We start from the raw sequence: 18,239 nt of genomic DNA on the forward strand, positions 1-18,239 counted from the left end.
TGTTGGTTTAGAAACCTGCATTTAGCTTAATGATGCTGAAGTATAGGAACTGGGGGAGGACAGGAATACTTGAGTTGAGATCCTGTGTTACAAAATGCTGTTTTGATGGGACTGTAAATGTGTTTTAGCACATGGTGATGCTTCTTCTAGAAGTAACTCATAAAGATTTTGGCCTGTGAATATACAATCAAGTATCTGTAGAGGTGTATCTTAAATGAATTTCAGTCTTTCAAAATCCTCTTTTTAAGTGTTGAATTAGTGTTTGTGTCCAAACTAGGTTTCCTTGATGAAACAAACCTTTGAAACATCTTTAGTTAATTTTGCTGTTCTGGTCAACTTTCTATTCTTATGTGGTAAGAATAGTTCTTGTTTATCTGAAGAAAGCCACTTTTTTTTTGCTTGGCAGTCATAAAAGCTCTTAAAGCAATTGGAATACATTGATCAATTGTGGCTAATTATCCATTAGAGCTTTGAAGTTTTTATTTGCAGAGGTTACACTCATTACAAAGTAAGCCTTCAGAGCTTTATTTTTGATTCATAAGTACAACAGTGATGCTCAGTGCAGAAATTACTTTGATTCTTCCTATAGCATATTGCATTGTATTAGCACTCAGGCTTGTGCAGAATTTTGGAGACGTTTTCTTTCTTTAGGCATATATACAGTGTAAGCATATGATTTTTTTAATTTTTTTTTTCCTGGAAAAGGCTTATTTCTAGGTAAATGTATTAAAAGAGTTTGTCCTCTATATATCCAGTCATTTGTAAAGAGCGTTTTCCCACAAAATTCTGTCTTTTGTATTTCAGTAATTATGCAGAAATGTTTGTACATTGTTTTTTTAAGTGGTCTTGTTGCCTTGGAATACTTAAATTTGTCTTTGACCTCTGTGAAATGCTTGGATGAGAATTTCAAATCTTATTACAAGTGGTAATAAAACACCTGGCTTCTTCTTAACGGGATTTTAAAAATTTTATTTCTAGCTTTACTAAATCTTTCATCCTGTAATAAAGGATGAAGTAAATTACAATTATTCCTGGGCATTTGAGTATTTTTCTTTGAGTTAGAGTGTCTTGCTCTTCAGTAGTAAACTAAATGCTTCATGAATCTGTTGCGTTAGGCTTTTGTTATAGCAGTTAGCTTAAGAGGTGGGAGAGTGGAGACTTCCAGCACAAGATAGGCTTCCTCTGAACACTGCTAGCCAGATCATGATTTAATTCTCAAAACTGATTCTTAAAATGTTACTTTTTTTTAAGGCATTCTTGTTACTGACTTTAAAAGTGATAATTTTAAATTAGTATTTTTGTCAGACTGCCAAATCTGCAGATTGGTTTAGGTGAGGAGCTCTCACCTCAGCTGAGATAATAGGATTGCTACCATTCTTGCACTGAAACTGAATTCACTTTTTTTTTTTTTGGTAAAGCCACTGGCTTTCTGCCATAAAATGATTAATCTTTTCCTTGCTTCTCCATCTGTCCCTCTGGCATATACATACCAAGCACCGTGGTGACTTTCTTTTGGAACACATTAATATAGGATGAAATAGCAATTAGTAGAGACTTTTTTTTTTTGTCAGTAAACAGATACAAGATGATGCCAACATAGTAAAGAAAGCCTGTCTTTCCCACTTCACAAATGAACATAAATTCCTAATGGAGCTATCTTTTACACTTCTCTGAGAGCCTTAATTGGTTAGGTGGACCTTGCTTCTTGTTAGAGATTTGTGTTTCATACCAGAGGTAGATAAGAGTCCAAAGGGCGAAGTCCTTGGTGTGTGCCTGGCTGGAAAGCTGCTCTTTTGTACTGAGCGTGCAAGCAAAAGCAGCTGATTGGAGTTGTGGCAATAGCACACAGGGACTGGGGAGGAATTAACTCCAGATGGTTGATGCCAGATCATAGTAGCTCTGAACTTGTGTGTGTTAAACTCATCTGGGAGCCAATGGTGAAGCAGTGCAGATGGCAAAGCACAGGTCTCTGTCTCATTGAGTTACCACTTTGGAAAGCAGAAGTAAGCCTTTTGAAAGCAGTTCTGTCCTCTTTCACTGTTGCTTACTAACAGTATTAAAAGCAGCTGAATTGTCTATCAGTCTGAATTTCTGATGTTCCTCCATTACTTAGAGCAGACCTACTCTTGCATTCACAGTACTTTGTATAATTTTTAATTGATAACTTCTGAACATCTGAGACACCTGACTGCTTGATTTCCTTGTCTTGAGAGAAAGATCAAGAGGAAGAAAGTTAAAATTATTTAAGCCAAGCAAGGTGACACACTTAGTAGCAAAAACATTTCAATGGATGGGAAGAGAGAAGAGGGACAAAATGCTGAGCTTTTTAACCAAGTTGCATGTTGAAAGCTCAGATTTGAAGTAGGTGTAGTAATTTGATGACAAGGGATTTGAAGGCTTAGTCCAATAATAGAGTATTAAGTGACTGGTTTTGGTGAGGCTCATAAAAGAGGAAGGCAAAGGGTGGATAGGATTGCATGGCTTGGTAGCAGCAAGTACAAAAGAAGTTCTGAATCATCCCTGTCCTGTAGTGACTTGTGACAGTGATAGCTTGGAGGCAGGAGCAGCATACCATTTCTGTATACCCAATCATTCTGTTCATGCTAAACCCAAAGAATACTTCTTGGATCTGTGGGTCATAGTGGGAAGTGGAGAATTTCTCTTTCCTGCCAGCTTGCTCTTGGGGGGGGGGGGGGTAGAAAAAAAGTGTCCCTAACACATAGGGGGGTTTGGATGAAGCCTGAGAGATGCTGGGTAGCAGTGGCTCTAGAAGGGTTGGATTATTTATGCACAGTTGGTCTGTCAGCCTAAGGCTATTGATTACGGTGTAAACTCTAAAGTTACAGCTCAGGCATTCAGAAAACTCAATCACAGTTTATAGGTAGCTTTTGAAAGGTGGAACTAGTTATTGTCTCCTCAGCATTCAGCATGTTATTTCACACTGGGTTCAGTGATTCAACAGGAGGAAGTAGAGGGAGTGTCCTTCCTTGCGAATATGAAGGATTTAGAAGAAAGCAGTAGTGAGTGACAAATGTGCCTTACTAGAGCAATCTATACTTTTGAATGGGCAAGTTCTCACATATGCAACTCTTCAACATTACTGTTAGTTTGTGAAGATCTGGCCTTTTATCAAAACAGATCATATCCAGGATGCCTTTTCTCTCTCTCCTTTTCTTAATTATGACATGCATGTTCTGTTCTCTGAAATAATTTTAATTATTAATCTGGGGCTTACAGCTAAATGGATTTTAGCTTTTGTACCATAGACTAATTCCAGAATAATGTAAGGATAGTGGTGGTTCATGAAAAGGCTGTCTTTGTGTCTTCTTCCTATATCTATTTTGTCAGATTCAGAAGCATGGGAACAGTTTGGTGGGGAAAAAAGGCTCTGACCTTCCTATTTTTCTGTTACCAAAACAGATCTGAGAGTAGCGTAACCAGTATATTGGCTGTGTATCCTCATGGCACTATAGAGGCTGTAGTTCTTCACAGCACCGCTCCCCAAGGGTCTTCTAAACCATTTCTTATTGTGCTTTCAGCTCCCTCCCATGTCCTCAGATAATCTTTCTGAGGTGCTGACAGGGCAAAACTGGCAATAATGGTGGCTCATTCAGAGCCCTGGATACTCAGTCTGCTGCTAAACACAGTGGGTAATGGCAGAGGTCTTTGTGCATTTTCTTTGTGGAGATGTTAATCTGAGTGTCATAATCTACCTGTCCATCTCTGTACTCGGCAGTCTTAGGAACTTAATTATCTGTGAAACCTTTAACAAAAATGGGTCAAATTGACCAGTGATTTCCAAAGTGATTAGAGAAAAATTGATTTGAGGAAGGGGGAGGAGATGGGATGCTGATTGTCACAGCACTGTTGTTTAAGACCAGTTTCCTTAGGATACCTAGCTAACAACCTAACTGGGTTTGTGATCCTGCAATCAATGTCAGTCTGAAGAGGCAACTTAATTGCTGCTGGATTGAGTGAATGAATGAAATTGTCTTGCAGTCTACCCTGTCCTTGATCTCATGTTGTTGGAAGAGCAGCCATCCGAAGCTGCGCTTAGCCATGCTCAGTCTAATACGGTTCTGCGATGCAGAGGTGGATATAATAGTTCAATGCAGTTTTTGGCTTCTGTTCTGCTCCTCTGCTTTCCTGGACTTTGATACTTGTCTCTGGGTTTGGTTAATGGACTTGGCAGCTTGGTCATGATCTTAGATCATTTTTGCTTCCTGAGATGACTTTTTCTTCTCACCTTTCTGTTATCTCTAGACAAGCAGAAGGGAACTTCTAATTCCCTTTCTACTATTAGGTTCCATTTTATGAAGAATTAGGCGTATAAAAATGACACTGATACAAAGTCAGACATTAGTACCTCTGATTTAGGCCTTGTGGCTTTTGTGAATGGCTTGTGGCTTTTTTTTGGCTCCTTTTGTCCAAGGAGCGCCTGGACAAACTCAAACACAAAAAGGAAGCTACAGAGAGTGGAAACAAGGAGAGGTAGCCTGGGAGGAATACAGAGAAATTGTTTGAGCAGCCAGGGATCATCCTCTAAAATGGAGAGACATGGATTTGATGGATGGACCACTCAGTGGATAAGGAACTGGCTGGATGGTCACACTTAAAGCATTGCAGTCAACAGCTCAATGTCCAAATGGAGACCAGTGACGAGTGGCATTCCTCAGGGGTCAGTATTGGGACCGGCACTGTTGAACATCTTTGTTGGCAACATGGACAGTGGGATCGAGTGCACCCTCAGCAAAGTTTGCCAATGACACCAAGCTGTGTGGTGCGGTCGACACACTGGAGGGAAGGGATACCATCGAGAGGGACCTTGACAGGCTTGAGAAATGGGCCCTTGTGAACCTCGTGAAGTTCAACAAGGCCAAGTGCAAGGTCCTGCACATGTGTTGGGGTGATCCCAGGCACAAACACAGGCTGGGCAATGAGTGGATTGAGAGCAGCCCTGAGGAGAAGGACTTGGAGGTGTTGGTTGATGAGAAGCTCAACATGACCCAGCAATGTGCGCTTGCAGCCCAGAAAGCCAACTGTATCCTGGGCCTCATCAAAAGAAGCATGATCAGCAGGTCAAGGGAGGTGATTCTCTCCCTCTACTCCACTCTGGTGAGACCCCATGTGGAGTACTGCATTCAGCTTTGGGGCCCCCCAACATAAAAAGGACATGGACCTGTTGGAGTGAGTCCAGAGGAGGGTCATGAAGATGATCAGATGGCTGGAGCACCTCTCCTATGAGAACAGGCTGAGAGAGTTGGTGTTGTTCAGCCTGGAGAAGAGAAGGCTCTGGGGAGACCTTATAGCGGTCTTCGAGTGCTTAAAGGGGGCCTACAGGAAAGATGGGGAGGGTTTTTTTATCAGGGAGTATAGTGGTAGGACGAGGGGTAAGGGTTTTAAACTGAAAGAGGGTAGGTTTAGATTAGATATAAGGAAGAAATTCTTTACTGTGAGGGTGGTGAGGCGCTGGCACGGGTTGCCCAGAGAAGTTGTGGATGCCCCGTCCCTGGAAATGTTCAAGGCCAGGCTGGATGGGGCTTGGAGCAACGTGGTCTAGTGGAAGGTGTCCCTGCCCATGGCAGGGGGGTTGGAACTAGATGGTCTTTAAGGACCCTTCCAACCCAAACCATTCTGTGATTCTGTGAATTAATTCCTGTTGATGAGGAGAAGCACACACTATTTGGATAAAAGTTTAATATAATCTTAAGAATATCAATGGAATTTGGTCACTTACGTTTTTTTCTAATTTTTGCTTTGAAGCTATAGAGCTTCAGCTCTTACCTGTTGATATGTCTTTGCAAATTGAAGATATTTGTGTTATCACCTTTCTATTCCCAATATCGGTACTTTAGGATCACTTCAGTCCTTGTCTTAGTAAGATAAGCAAATTAATAAGCTTAAATAGTAAGCTAAATAAATTAGGCTATTAGATTGCAATTAGACTGTCTGTTGTAGCCATGCCTTTTAGTCCTTTGAATAGTTCTTGAGGCTTCTCTGAATCCTGTCATTTTTACATATCATTCATGAAGAACTAATGCAGCATGATTGTCGTCACTGCAATAGCATTCACATCAAGCCAACCGCATAAAGATGTCGCTTTACGCTTGCCCAGTCTTCTTTTCATACCTCCTGTTGTCATATTGAGAGCTCGGATATGTTGTTCAAGCATTTTGCAGATTCACAGCTTCCAAAGTCCAGCCAAGCTTATCTAGCTTGCTTCCTTTCTTTCTAGGACTGTTCCCCAGTTAAAAATCTAGTAGGTACTGAATTGAATATTAACAATAACATAACTATTTTTAGTTTACAGGATCGGATCATAATCAGATTACTTCAGCCAGGCTTATTTTCCACTGAACCCATGCTGCTTTGAGTTCTTTGATTCTCGTATCAAGCTTTCAGTGTTTTTTCTGCTGTCAGGCTAGTCCGCATCTGGTGGTATTGTTTTGTTTTTAAATACTTGGCCAGAATAACCTTCTTCCATTTTTGTACAGAAGAATCAGGGCTTCAAAACTTAATGAAAATCAACATTTAACTTAGAGATAAGGGGTTTTTTTTCCTGGACTAATATGTCTGGACCAACTAATTAAAAAAAAAATAAAAATTACAGCATTAACTTTATGTAGTCAGTGGTGGTAAAGATACAAACCCAGGAGTGTTGTCAGAGGTAGGTGCTGCTCCGTGGCATGTGCCTGCAAATGAGGATGGTTTCTCTCTTGCAGGAAACCTAATAGTAAACTCAGTCTGTCCTGCCAGACCTTTTATTACATTTGGAAGCCCTGGAGTGAAAGGTGGGTTGGGGCAACAGAGGAGAGCAGAGTTTCCCAAAGGAAAATGGGTAGCAAGGAGCAGAACTGTATACAGTTCTGTGGTTTATGACAGCATGTTGGAGGGGAAGCTAAAAAAGCGATTGTGAATAGGAAATTATGTGCTTGTAACGGTGAATGATTTTTGCAGTGTGTTATATTAGTTGCATGTCCTGGAAGCCTCAGAGGAATAGGTGGTAATGAGGTAACTCTAACAGCTTGAGTGAGAGAGCTGGCTGTAGTGGTACAGGTGAAGGGACAGGTAATAAAAACGTAGAGTAGGAGGAAAGGACAGGATTTATTTATGGCCTAGATGCTTTGTGTCCAAAGAGGGTAGCTCCCTGATGCTGGGCTGGAGGAAGAAGTACTGTGGTATGTCAGCAGTGATCGAGAAGGGAGGAAAAGAGTAAGCTTTAAAAATAGAAGAAATGGCATAGTATGAAGATCCAGTCTGGTCCTAAGGTATCTTTTAAATTAGATTGGTGAACTTCTCATTTCTGTCATATCAACTCTGAGTTGCACCCATCAGATGAGGTACATAGGTTTGGTCACAGACTTGATCTATAATATCTATGAAGCTCCAGGAACTAGAGGAAATTGAATTGCTGTTCTGCTCTGAAAATAAAGAAAAAGCAAAACAAAGAGGAAGTACCTCCCACACCTGCTGCTCAAAACATTGCAATGGGAGATGTGTAATCCAAGTCAGCTAAACAAAGGTTTTAAGTTTTTCTTTTTTCAGCTTGGAAGTTTGTATGTTCCTTGGCTTGTGAGAGTAAAATACCCTATTTCCTATCCACACTCAGTAATAGATTCCAGTATCTTAGAGAGTTGCCATAGTGATAAAAAAGGGAACAGAATCTGCTTGTCTTTCTGGGATAGCAGAATTATTAAACTAAATGCATCTTTTCCATTAAAGGAGAGTAACATTATCATATTTCTGAGAAGAACTGCTTTAGAGTAGAAATCATGTGTTTAAGCTCGTGTCCTGCATTAATCGTGTTACTTCAGGCACTTCTAGCCTTGACTTGCAGTTGTGTGCTGGGGTGGTTTATAGCACCCCTGCATCTCCCCCATTGCAGCTGATGGAACAGCAGCATAGAAAACACCTTGCTTGTGGAAAAAGTCTGCTTTACTCCATCAGAAGTCATTGCAGTTGTGGCTACAAAGAACTGGGCAAGAAGCAAGAGTTGCACAAAATTGTAACAGAAACATGAGTATAAAATGTGAGTTGCCAGAGGATGAGGTGGGATTAAAGGAGCCACCCTGGGATGGAGTGCAGAGAACATGGCCTGCAGAAAATGGTTGCATCAGGTAGAGAAAGGAGATGACCTGACAATTGAAGGAACTGATAGAGAAGAAGAGAAGGCAACAGGGGAGGGAACATCCTTAAGCTTAGAACAAAATGGGAGCAAACTGCAACATAACCTGGGTTTGCAGAGAGAAGCTTTCTGCTTTTGTTGTAATGGAAATGCACTGGCTACCACACTGATATGTTGAAGCTTGAGTAGCCCTGTGATGCACATCCGTGCCCATTTGTTGCAGGTGGAAAAAGAAACACCTTGCAGTGGATTGCTTTTTGCTTTCATTCCTTTCGGGAAAGTAAATCTAACAAACTTTAAGCAAAATACAAGTCTTTGTGATGGCTCAGAGTCCCCCATGAGAACAACCATTCTTACCAGGTTGCTAACTCGCATGTTCTTGCTGGTTTATCTTCTTTGATGACTTGTAATTACCTAGTAATCTTCCCCTGAACTATGTAATTTGGGATCAGAGTTCTGTTTCAGAAATACAAAAAAAAAAAAAAAAAAAGGCCTTCTGAGTCCTGCCCCCTCATTTCACATAGGAAAAAACCTGGGGGCAGAGGCAGGAGCCACAGTGTTTGAGCCTTCTGACTTGTTTGCTTTGGAGCTGCTGGTTTCAGTTTGCAGAATGAATAAGCAGTGTAAAATCTTTACTGCTTGTAGGCTCAATCATCTGATCATATTTGCCAGTTGTTTTTTGAGATTTCAATTAGAAGTGGTTTACATAGTTTTATGGAAGGTCACCTGATCTCAGTGTTCAGCTAATGAACCAGGAAATGCCAGTTAATGCCTTATGCACTTGGATGTTTTTCAGTGTTTGATATGCAGGGGATCTGCTTGATTCTTCCTTTTCTCCCACCTCCTATTTGTTGCCTTCCTGTTGATCTTAAAGCTGTTTGGCAGCAGCTTGTTCTGCCACTAAAACTCCTTGTCGATCCCAGACTTGGTTGAAAACTGTTATAAATAGGTAAGAGTTCATTAGAGCAGTTCTTGCATTGTGTTGTGCACTTCTAGTCTCTGGAAATCACAGTCCTGTTAATAAGGTTAACTCCTCTGAGGCAAAACTGAGTTTAAAAAAACCCTAAAACTACAAACATCTGTGAGCTTTAATAAACCCGTGCATGGTCTTGTCTGATTTTTGTCTCCATGTCTGCTTCAGGGATTGCCACATAAGAAAGATAGGTCTTTCCACCTTTTCAGATTTTTTTATTTTTTTTAAAGATGGACTTCAAACAAAAAAAAGTCTTCTACAGTTTGTTTCAGTGGCAGTAATTTACAAAAATGAAGTGTAGGTTAAAGGCCATGTCTAATGTTTTACAGTGTTATCAAACTATCTGCTTTTTTTTTTAAAGTCGTAGACTGATGTAACTCTAGCCTTAGGTTCATTTCGCTTACTAAAGCACAGCTTTAGACTTTGAAATACATTAGACATTGAAAATGTGGGAGAGATCAGCTTTAAAAAAAGCACAAGGTTTCAAATGGAAGCTACTCTGCTTCCAGATTGATGTCAAAGAACAGCAAGGCATTTCTTAAAATTTCAGTCAAGTATTTATTACTTGATGACCACCTAGCAAAGGGAAAATCATCCTCATGATATTAAGCACTCAATTTGGAAGACTTGAAAGGTTGCTTTGTTGTTGTACTGAGTTGTGATATGTTTAATAACAAGATCTGTTGAAAAGGAAATACTGAAATATGATAAACCAACCATGTGGTACCTCTTAGGATTGCAGTTCCTTGGTGCTTCTGGGATGTTCTAGTGGTTTAGGGTTTTAACAAACTTAAAAAGAAATTCTCTGTTCTTTTGTCTTTTGAGACTGAAACATTTGTGATATTTTTCCTTAAAATCCATTTTTAAACATTTTTCCTTTAATAAAAAAAGAAGTTAATCTTTCCTGATAGTGAAATGAGATTAACACCTCTCTGTTTCTTTTGGAGCAAGAACTTAAATTTGGTGTAAAATTTGCTTAGCGCTCTCACTGCCTAAAGAAAATCTCTTTTGCTTTTTGAAAGTTCAGCTGTGTTTAAGATTCTGCCAGAGGCTTATAACATTATGCTGCGCAAGCTCAGCACATCCGTGTTAGGCAACTTCATCGTCTGCACTGAATCTTTTCCATCTCCTCCCCAGTGGCTGAGTGTGCTTCAGCCTTAAGCTGCAAGGTCTAAGAAGGACTTTGCTTGCACCGTCTCCTGCAGGCTGGTGTGCCCCAAGTAGGGCCATGGAAATAGCTTCATGTGTATACAGCATTTCTGTCTCCCAACTCGGGCTCACCACTGTGCTTTCACAGCGGTTGTGGTGGCTGTAGGGGCTCATAGGAAGTTGTAGCACAGCGGTGGTAGCCAGGATAGTCAATGTATTATTCAGTTTTAAAAAAACTCCACGAAACCTGCAGGCAAGTTCAAAGAAGACTAGAAGGGCCAAGTCCTTCCGCAGACAAATGAAGTTTGTAGTTGTGGATTTAGACACAAGGGGAAACCGAATAACAGCCAAACAGCTAATGTTCCTATTTCTGGCCTCTGAAAGGTTCAAATAGTTGGTCATTAAGCTACTTTTTCAGAATCTCACTTCTAGTTTCAGAAGTTTTCTTCACTGTTAATCTGATAGACCATCATAGGATCATCTATACCAAGCTATTCATAAATACTTTCTCATGCCTTGTCTGAAATAGTGGGTTAAGATGAGTGGGTAAGTTTATTAAATACTTTGCTATTAATTCTTCAGAGAAAAGTGCCAAAATCATGTTGTACTAAATAATAATTTAAAAAACTAATTTCTTTGAACATACAGTCCTACAAAACAAACACAAATACAGAAAATAAAATTCTTGATACTTTTGCAATGTGATAGTAGTCAACACCACTTTTCTTTAAAAGCAGTCTTTATTACTAAGCTTTTGATGCTCTGAAGCAATTGGGGTTTTTTGGTCTTAGATGCTATTTGAATTATTCAGCTTTACTCTGAAACACAGCACATACATGATAACCTCTTACATTGCCAAGTAACAGCTTTTTTTTTTTAATGTGTATATAGTGGGTCAGATTCTTCTATAAAGATACAACATTTTGTACAGTTGAAAAAGTCCTGAATCTGTCAACAGTCACTCTCCAGGATGCAGGTTAACATAAAGCTACTCTGAGTGCGGCTGGGCTAGCTGTCTGAAACCCAAGTGTACAAAGTACACTGACAAAGAGGACACAGTCGAATTGTGTTTATTGGACTCTGCTCCGATATAATTTACTGCTCTTAACCAGTGCTTCATCAACTGGTCATTTAGTCCGATTCCTGTAAGCATGAAAAACCAACCACTGAGCAGTTCCTTATTATGAAGCTGTTACACTGATAAGCTGATGTGTATGGTCCCTCTTCCAGCCATGGGCATAGTCCTCCTGAATCCTTGCTGGTAAGGGAAGTGAAAAGACCAGGACCATGGAAAACCAGTGTGTTGTGTAAGGAAAGGCTGGGGAGGTCAAAGGAAGGGGAAAATACAATTTAATATTTCAAATAAAGACTTGCTCAGTGGTTGGATTTATTTTTAAGACATTGACAGGTGATAAAGTCATCTAGAAATCCTCCCAGTGCAAGGCAGGAGGGAACACAAACATGATCTGTCAACTTCTGTTTCTTCTTTATTTGGAGGAGGGAAGGAGGGTCCTAGTCTTAGTCATCCTCTTTGAAAGAAGTAAATTCCTGCTAAAATGTCTTTTCAGGACCTTTGTCCAATGTAATATTAACGGACTCAAGTAATAGAAATTTCACCACTTCTCTTGGGAGACTGTTCTTCAGGCAAAATAGCTCTTTGGATGGACAGTGTTGCCTTCATTCATTCAGGGGGAGTCATATTTCTGCTTGCTATTCTTAAGGAGTTTGGGGGTGTAATTTGTCAAGGATGTCAGCCTTAGATGTCCTTTTGTTCAGACGTTTTTCCTCAAGTACCAAAACATAAGTAGGTAAGCATTTCCTAGATGCCTCCTTATATTCCTCTCCCTTCCCATCTAGTCTATATATAAAGTCATGCTTTGTGCACAGAATGCACAAACTATTACAGGATTTGAGGTTTGTTTGGTTTTCAGCAGTTTTTGTGGTGTTGGAAAACGTTAATTTCTGTCAATGCAGATTGAGAAAGATAATCTTGTTTTCTCCTTTGCATTTGCACAGTGATTTTGTAAGTTGAATTGCAAGACTTCAGATACACACAGCTGTGTAAATTTGTAAAATTTTTTTTAAAAAATTAATTAAATGTGATTAAAGTTGTGAAATTGAGATTTTAATGTTGAGTGACTTAAACCGGAATTTGGTCTGTGTGAATGCAAAGATGGATATTTGACATATGTTTTTTGTTGTTGTTGTTTTTTTTTAACGTCCCTTCAGAATCAAGGAAATTATTATAATTTCATTCATTCTTTTCCAGATGGGAATGACAGGTAACACTAGTCCCTTTGGGCAGCCTTTCAGTCAAACTGGAGGGCAGCAAATGGGAGCTACAGGAGTGAATCCTCAGTTACCAAACAAGCCAGGCATGGCGAATAGTTTGTCTCCCTTTCCTGCCGACATCAAGAGTACTCCAGTCACCAGTGTGCCAAACATGGTGAGTTGTACCTGCCTGTTTCCCTTATTTGTTATGTCTTGGTAGCACATTCTAAATTCTTGGGTGATATGGCTTCCGCAACATTAGCGGACTACTTAGTTCTCCATGGTCATTTAAACATCAAAGTTGCCTCATGGTTCCTCACTACCACTCTTCAGTGTGTGTGGAAAGTTTGTGTACATTTTTATGCAGCCATTTAACTTTCTAAGCAATCACAGTGTTTTGTTATAAGAATTGCATTACATCCTTTCATTCTGTCTGGTACATTTAGTTCCAAACCAGATGAAAATGTCTTCTCTGTAAGTGCTGTTTGTAGGTTTAAACTCCTAAATCAATTAGAATGTGTTGGATACATCATCAACTTCCTGAAACTAAATAGTACCTTTCATACCCTTGTATCTAATATGGTGAACACACCACATGCTTCTCAGTTTATACTGTGCATGACTTGCACCTCACAGGCTTATGAGAATAGTTCTTATTAGGATACCTTGCCCAAGTTTGTAATATTCTGTTTACTAGAGTTTTCTTTATAAAGTGAAATTAAATATTCCCATTTGTCTCAGTATGTCTGCCTATTAATCAGACTGCTTGTGTTGTTTCTATGGAAACTCCAGCTTGTTGCATTTTATATTCTTATACATGATAGCAGTTACTATAGAAACTTGTAAAACCTTCCATAAGATGCAAATTGCTTTTTTTTTTTTAATTTAACTAGAAACCCAGCTATTTCTTGGCACAAGCAATGCTTGTCCTTCCATCAGTGAGTTTGCTACCTGCCTATCACTAATAAGGCTATATATGAGAGGGAATAGGATGTAATAAACTTCCTCTTTTCTCCTGATTTTAGAGGACCACTTCCTAATTTTCCTTTAGTTACACTGTGAAATCTTTGTTTAATATCATCTGTTATTTACTGCTTATGATTATGGAAAAGAGCTGGTGATTAGGATTAAGACCATGTTCAGAATACTATTTGCACTCATGAGAATATTTGTTAAAAGACAATTTGCTGCATGACTATTCTAATTTTGTTTTTAAAATACTTTAAGTTTGCATCAGGTGTAAAGCAAATGAATTATTGCCCTGGTTCTGCAGAGAACCTGCAAATCTGACCAAAGTGCTGTATTCATCTTGTGGACACACATCTTGTGATTCTGAAGCCTAATTTTGTGCTCATTTAAATGTCAGGTTTTGGGAAGCCTAAATCTTAATGTACTCACTAGTAAAGGATATAATGGCAGGTATTCAGGTGGCATAAAAAAGGCATTTGCCATCAAGGCTTGTCTAGTGGTGGGGGAGGAAGTAAAAGAAAAAACTTTCAGTTTCCTTTCTCCCATCTTGTCTGAGAGACAGAGGAAAGTAAGGGAAACTTACTTTCCCAGTACTATCAATTGCAGTTTCTTCAAAATGTCAGAAATAGCACTTGTCTTCTGACAGGACAATCGAAACCATCTTTCTTTGTTTCTCAGGTGTCAAAAGCTTCGTATGTCCAATATATCTTTTTCTTCCTCAAGCCAATACGGAGAGTAATAGCCATTTCAGCTGACAGACATCTGTACTGTCGAGCCAAAAGGTCTCAGCCCTGCTTATGGATCATGTGGTGCTTAGAGTGTGATTGTGGTCCTGATGGGGGTGGAACTTTCATCTCTAAAAACTGAAGTTTCCATCTAAACATTTTTATTGCAAAGCCAAGAATTTAAAAGGAAATGTCAGACTTGTTAAAATTTAACCTTTACTTGGCAGCAGTGGGTAAGGCAGTGTAATTATTTGGTAATAGTACATACATGGCCATATGCTATTCCTTCCACAGGGACTTTGCTTTATTCAGCATACAATATGAACAGTGCCCTCTGAAAGAGCATATAGTCAACATTTTGTTCTATTTTTGCTGCTCAGTGTGTAGCTGTGGGTCTTGTTGACTGTATGTAGTAATATATACCACTCAGCCAGTCTTTTCCAAACGTTTTTTTCTGTGGTAGTCATCACTGGAGCAGGCATATACTTCGGATTAGTTAATTTTTACAGTGCCTCTCTGAGATAAAGATGTGTTGCCCCAGTTTTAAACACGAGGCTGAGGCATAAAGGGAGTAAGATTGGAAGAATCTGCTGATTCTGAGCTTCAGGTTTGTAGGCTCTGGCTTGCTAAAGCCTTCATTTCATATGTTAAGACATTATCTAAGGGTAAAATAACATTCACATTGGTTAGATGTGTGCTCCCACAACTCATGGAAGTGATGTCTGTGTCTCACATTGGGGAACTAAAATATGACCCAAATGGCACTTGGAAGAAGTTGCTTGTGACAGAGGCAGCTCCCCAGAGCAGAGTTGTGGTGTTTGAACTATTATGCCGTGCTTTCTTGCTGCAATCACTTTGCCATTTGCTATGTCCCACGATGCTTTAGGACCCTAGAGATAGTGGTTTGATTTAATGTATTTGGCGTTGTGTGTGGTCTGCTGGAGACGTGGTCTATCACGTTTCCTGAAGGAGGCAGGAGTGAAGTGGAAAAGGGTATAGCGTTCCACTACCGTCTATCAAAAATGAACCTGTGGAAGATCAGTTCAGACTCCATCTACTATGGCAGGTGAAAGACCAACTACATCCTTTTAAAAGGACCTCCAGGGTTTTTTTGTGAGACGATTGGAACCACATATGTTGCTAAACCAGCCCTCTATACTATCCTCATCTTAAAGGGCTCCAAAAGTACTATTCCATGAGAGAGACAAACCCATGTGAATGAAAACATTGGTTATATGTGGCATGTCTGAGGCAGGAAACTAGATTCCAGCATGACATTAAACACCTTGGTTACCACCAAGAATTGTCTAAATAAGAGAAGAGGAAATAGAAAGGTGCAGCTGTTGTATTAAGACCCCTTGGTCCTGAAAAGCAAGGCATTTTTAAAATACTCCTTTCAATCTTTTGCCTTTCTCTCTAACCTTATTTGTATGCTGCAAAAATAAAGCAAAAGATAAGTGTGTTTTTTAACCCACGTTACTCTTGGCATCATTATGTGTGGCACCCCATCCCAAACACTAACCAGGACTTTTCCTGCCACCAGGCATAACCCTCATGCTGGCAGCCAGGATAAACCTCTGCTGCAGCAGTGGATTTTTTTAAATCCAAATTCAAGCTACCACTCTTCTAAGAACAGCACACTCTGTTCCCCGCGCCCCCCCCCCAAATGAAGTGGTTCTCAGAAGCATTGGTTTATTGCATCTTCCAGCCCTTGTTCCGAGCATGACCTTACACTAGACCCTGAGAAGCACCTTTGGTTTAATCTCTTTAACGAGGAAAGAAGTTACAAAACCTATGGTATTAAAATGATTAAAAGGTCAGCATTAAGGTATTAATTTTCAGTGCCAGCCAGATGGATTGATTTTTTGTTTGTTTTGTTTTCTTAACTGTGGATCCGAAAAACATATTAGCTATTGCTTTGTCTGACTTAAAGAATACAATCAATTTTCCTTACAGAATGGGCAGCTTGAAATCTTGAGTAAATGACTTGTTTCCAAAAGAAAGATGTTGCTTCTGACGTTGATGGAAGTTTTGGTGACACACTAGTGAGATTCAGTGTCACTTAAATTGTTTGATGCAGGACTGGCAATGCTCTGCTGTGGTGAGATCATGCAAAATCTCTGGACTGGAAGTGAGCCATGCTCTGCACTTTGGCACTCAGTACAGTGTGCAGCCTGTATGGAAGCCAGGAGCCTCTTGTTTTCAGAGTAGCCAGACTCCGGGATGTGCTGTCAGTGGGAAGAACCCTGTTAGACTTTTCCATCAAACTCGCTGAAGCTTTGCGGTGTCTGCAGTGCTACATATTCCAAGGGTGGTGATGGGTGGTTTCTTCATGGACATACCAGTAAATCTAGTATTTTTACATGGCTTAGAAGTACCATGTGTGAAGTTTGGCTTCCAGGCACCAGCTTTGTCTCACAGTTATCCTTATGACCAGCAGATGGAGTTGAGAGAATATTACTTTTTGGAAGTGAAGGAAATAATTTCTCCTTGGTTCTCTTGACTAGAATTGGAGTGGTACATCTTCCCTTGTGTTTTTTTCCCCGTTCTCTTATTAAACTACATCTCAAGTTTTCTGTTGCCTTCTTCCTTGTTTCTGTGTTTCTTTTTATGTTCTTTGGGTTTCTTTATTAACAGATTTTGATCAGAAGAGAGAAAAACGATGACTGGGGCATGATGTCTTAGGTGTGCCTTGCTGCAGACCTCCTAGAGAGATGAAGAAAGCTTTTAAACTGGGAGGCCGGGTTTAATTAGAACAAGTAGAACTGTAGCTAGTTAAAATAGACGACTTGTATTTTATTTTATTCTAGAGACCAGAAATAAAAGGCTTTATGAAAAAATCTCTATTGTGTCCTTACAGTAAGGAAAGCTTGCTTTCTTAACCTTTCAGTGATTTTTTTTTTTTTTTTTCCCCCTCTCTTGCAGCAAACTCAGTCTTCTTTTTCACTGTGGGAAAGGTCTGTGACTGTCGCCCCAGAGGCATGCTGTGTGTCTGCTTGCCGCTATCATCAGCGGTCTCCCAGTCTTTGGTGGGCTTGCTGTTTGCTGTGCTCACCTTCCCTGTGCCTGCCCTGACCTGCACTCTGAAAGTTTCTCTTTCCCAGGCATGCTCACTCCTCTTCCTTGGGAAGATCCCACTTGACTGGAAGTGGAGCAGCAGCCTATCAAACAGCTGGGAAAAGCTCTTGTCTGTGTTGCTTAGCCATGGTCTTCTAAAGGAAAAGATCTTAATAACCTGGAAGCAAATCTAACAGATAAGGTCCAGTGCCAGAGAAACTATGTTACTATGTTGGGAACAAAGTAGGCATCCCTATTCTGTCTTAGTGCAGGAGTTCATCCTGGGAACATGTATTCCTTTGAATGGTGGAACATTTTAATTTTTGCACCATCCATAAATAATGGTGCCAGGCTGGCAAAAGTGAGCTGAAAAAGAGGATCTGCTCTCTCCCCAGTGCTCTGGCTCATGTTCCACTCTCCCATCCTCTGTATATGAATATATGTGGTGGAGAATATCCATTGCCATTTCCTATGCTCTTCCAGCAGTTGAGGTGAAGTACTCCATAGCCAGCACTCTGACAGCATGGCTTTCCTTCACTTACACTTCTCATTTGTCTCTTATCCACAAATTGGGACTTTTAATGTTGATCATTCCTCAGTCTGTTTTATCACCCAGTAAATTCCATATAAAGCTCTCTTAAAATTTTGTGCACTTGATTTCCTGTATGTGACAGCTGGACTCTGTCTGCAGATTCCTATATGAAGCTTTGTTCATTTTTGTTGCTTTGAAACACTTCTTCATTATATGCTTCTTGTCATTTGCTGGTCCTTCTAATCAGAAAGCTTATAGAGACAAGGAGATAGAACTCCAAAAGTGTATCATTAAGAAAGATGCTGATCCAGCCTTGATTCCCAGCAGAGTCAACTGCATAATATTGAGGCATTTGCTGGCTTTAAAAGAAAACTCTTTTGGTAATTAAAAGCCAGGTGCATTGAGGGCACTCTCTAGGACCAACTATTCAATTCCTTC

The 18,239-nt window shown here is 39.9% G+C and overlaps 2 protein-coding genes across 8 annotated transcripts in view; one reads left to right on the forward strand and one right to left on the reverse strand.

Annotated features, from left to right (window-relative positions):
* VASN (vasorin) overlaps positions 1 to 18,239 on the reverse strand; it is a 347,445-nt gene that overhangs the window by 232,975 nt on the left and 96,231 nt on the right. The gene's annotated exons all lie outside the window — the stretch shown is intronic.
* CREBBP (CREB binding protein) overlaps positions 1 to 18,239 on the forward strand; it is a 98,880-nt gene that overhangs the window by 24,969 nt on the left and 55,672 nt on the right. For all 7 annotated transcript variants that reach the window (XM_069809744.1, XM_069809746.1, XM_069809751.1 and 4 more), the window contains one exon: positions 12,517 to 12,693. In XM_069809744.1, the coding sequence (XP_069665845.1) occupies positions 12,517 to 12,693 (177 nt within the window). The remainder of the gene's footprint in view (positions 1 to 12,516; positions 12,694 to 18,239) is intronic.

Source organism: Haliaeetus albicilla, chromosome 22, assembly GCF_947461875.1.
Source record: "Haliaeetus albicilla chromosome 22, bHalAlb1.1, whole genome shotgun sequence".
NCBI classification, from domain to species: domain Eukaryota; kingdom Metazoa; phylum Chordata; class Aves; order Accipitriformes; family Accipitridae; genus Haliaeetus; species Haliaeetus albicilla.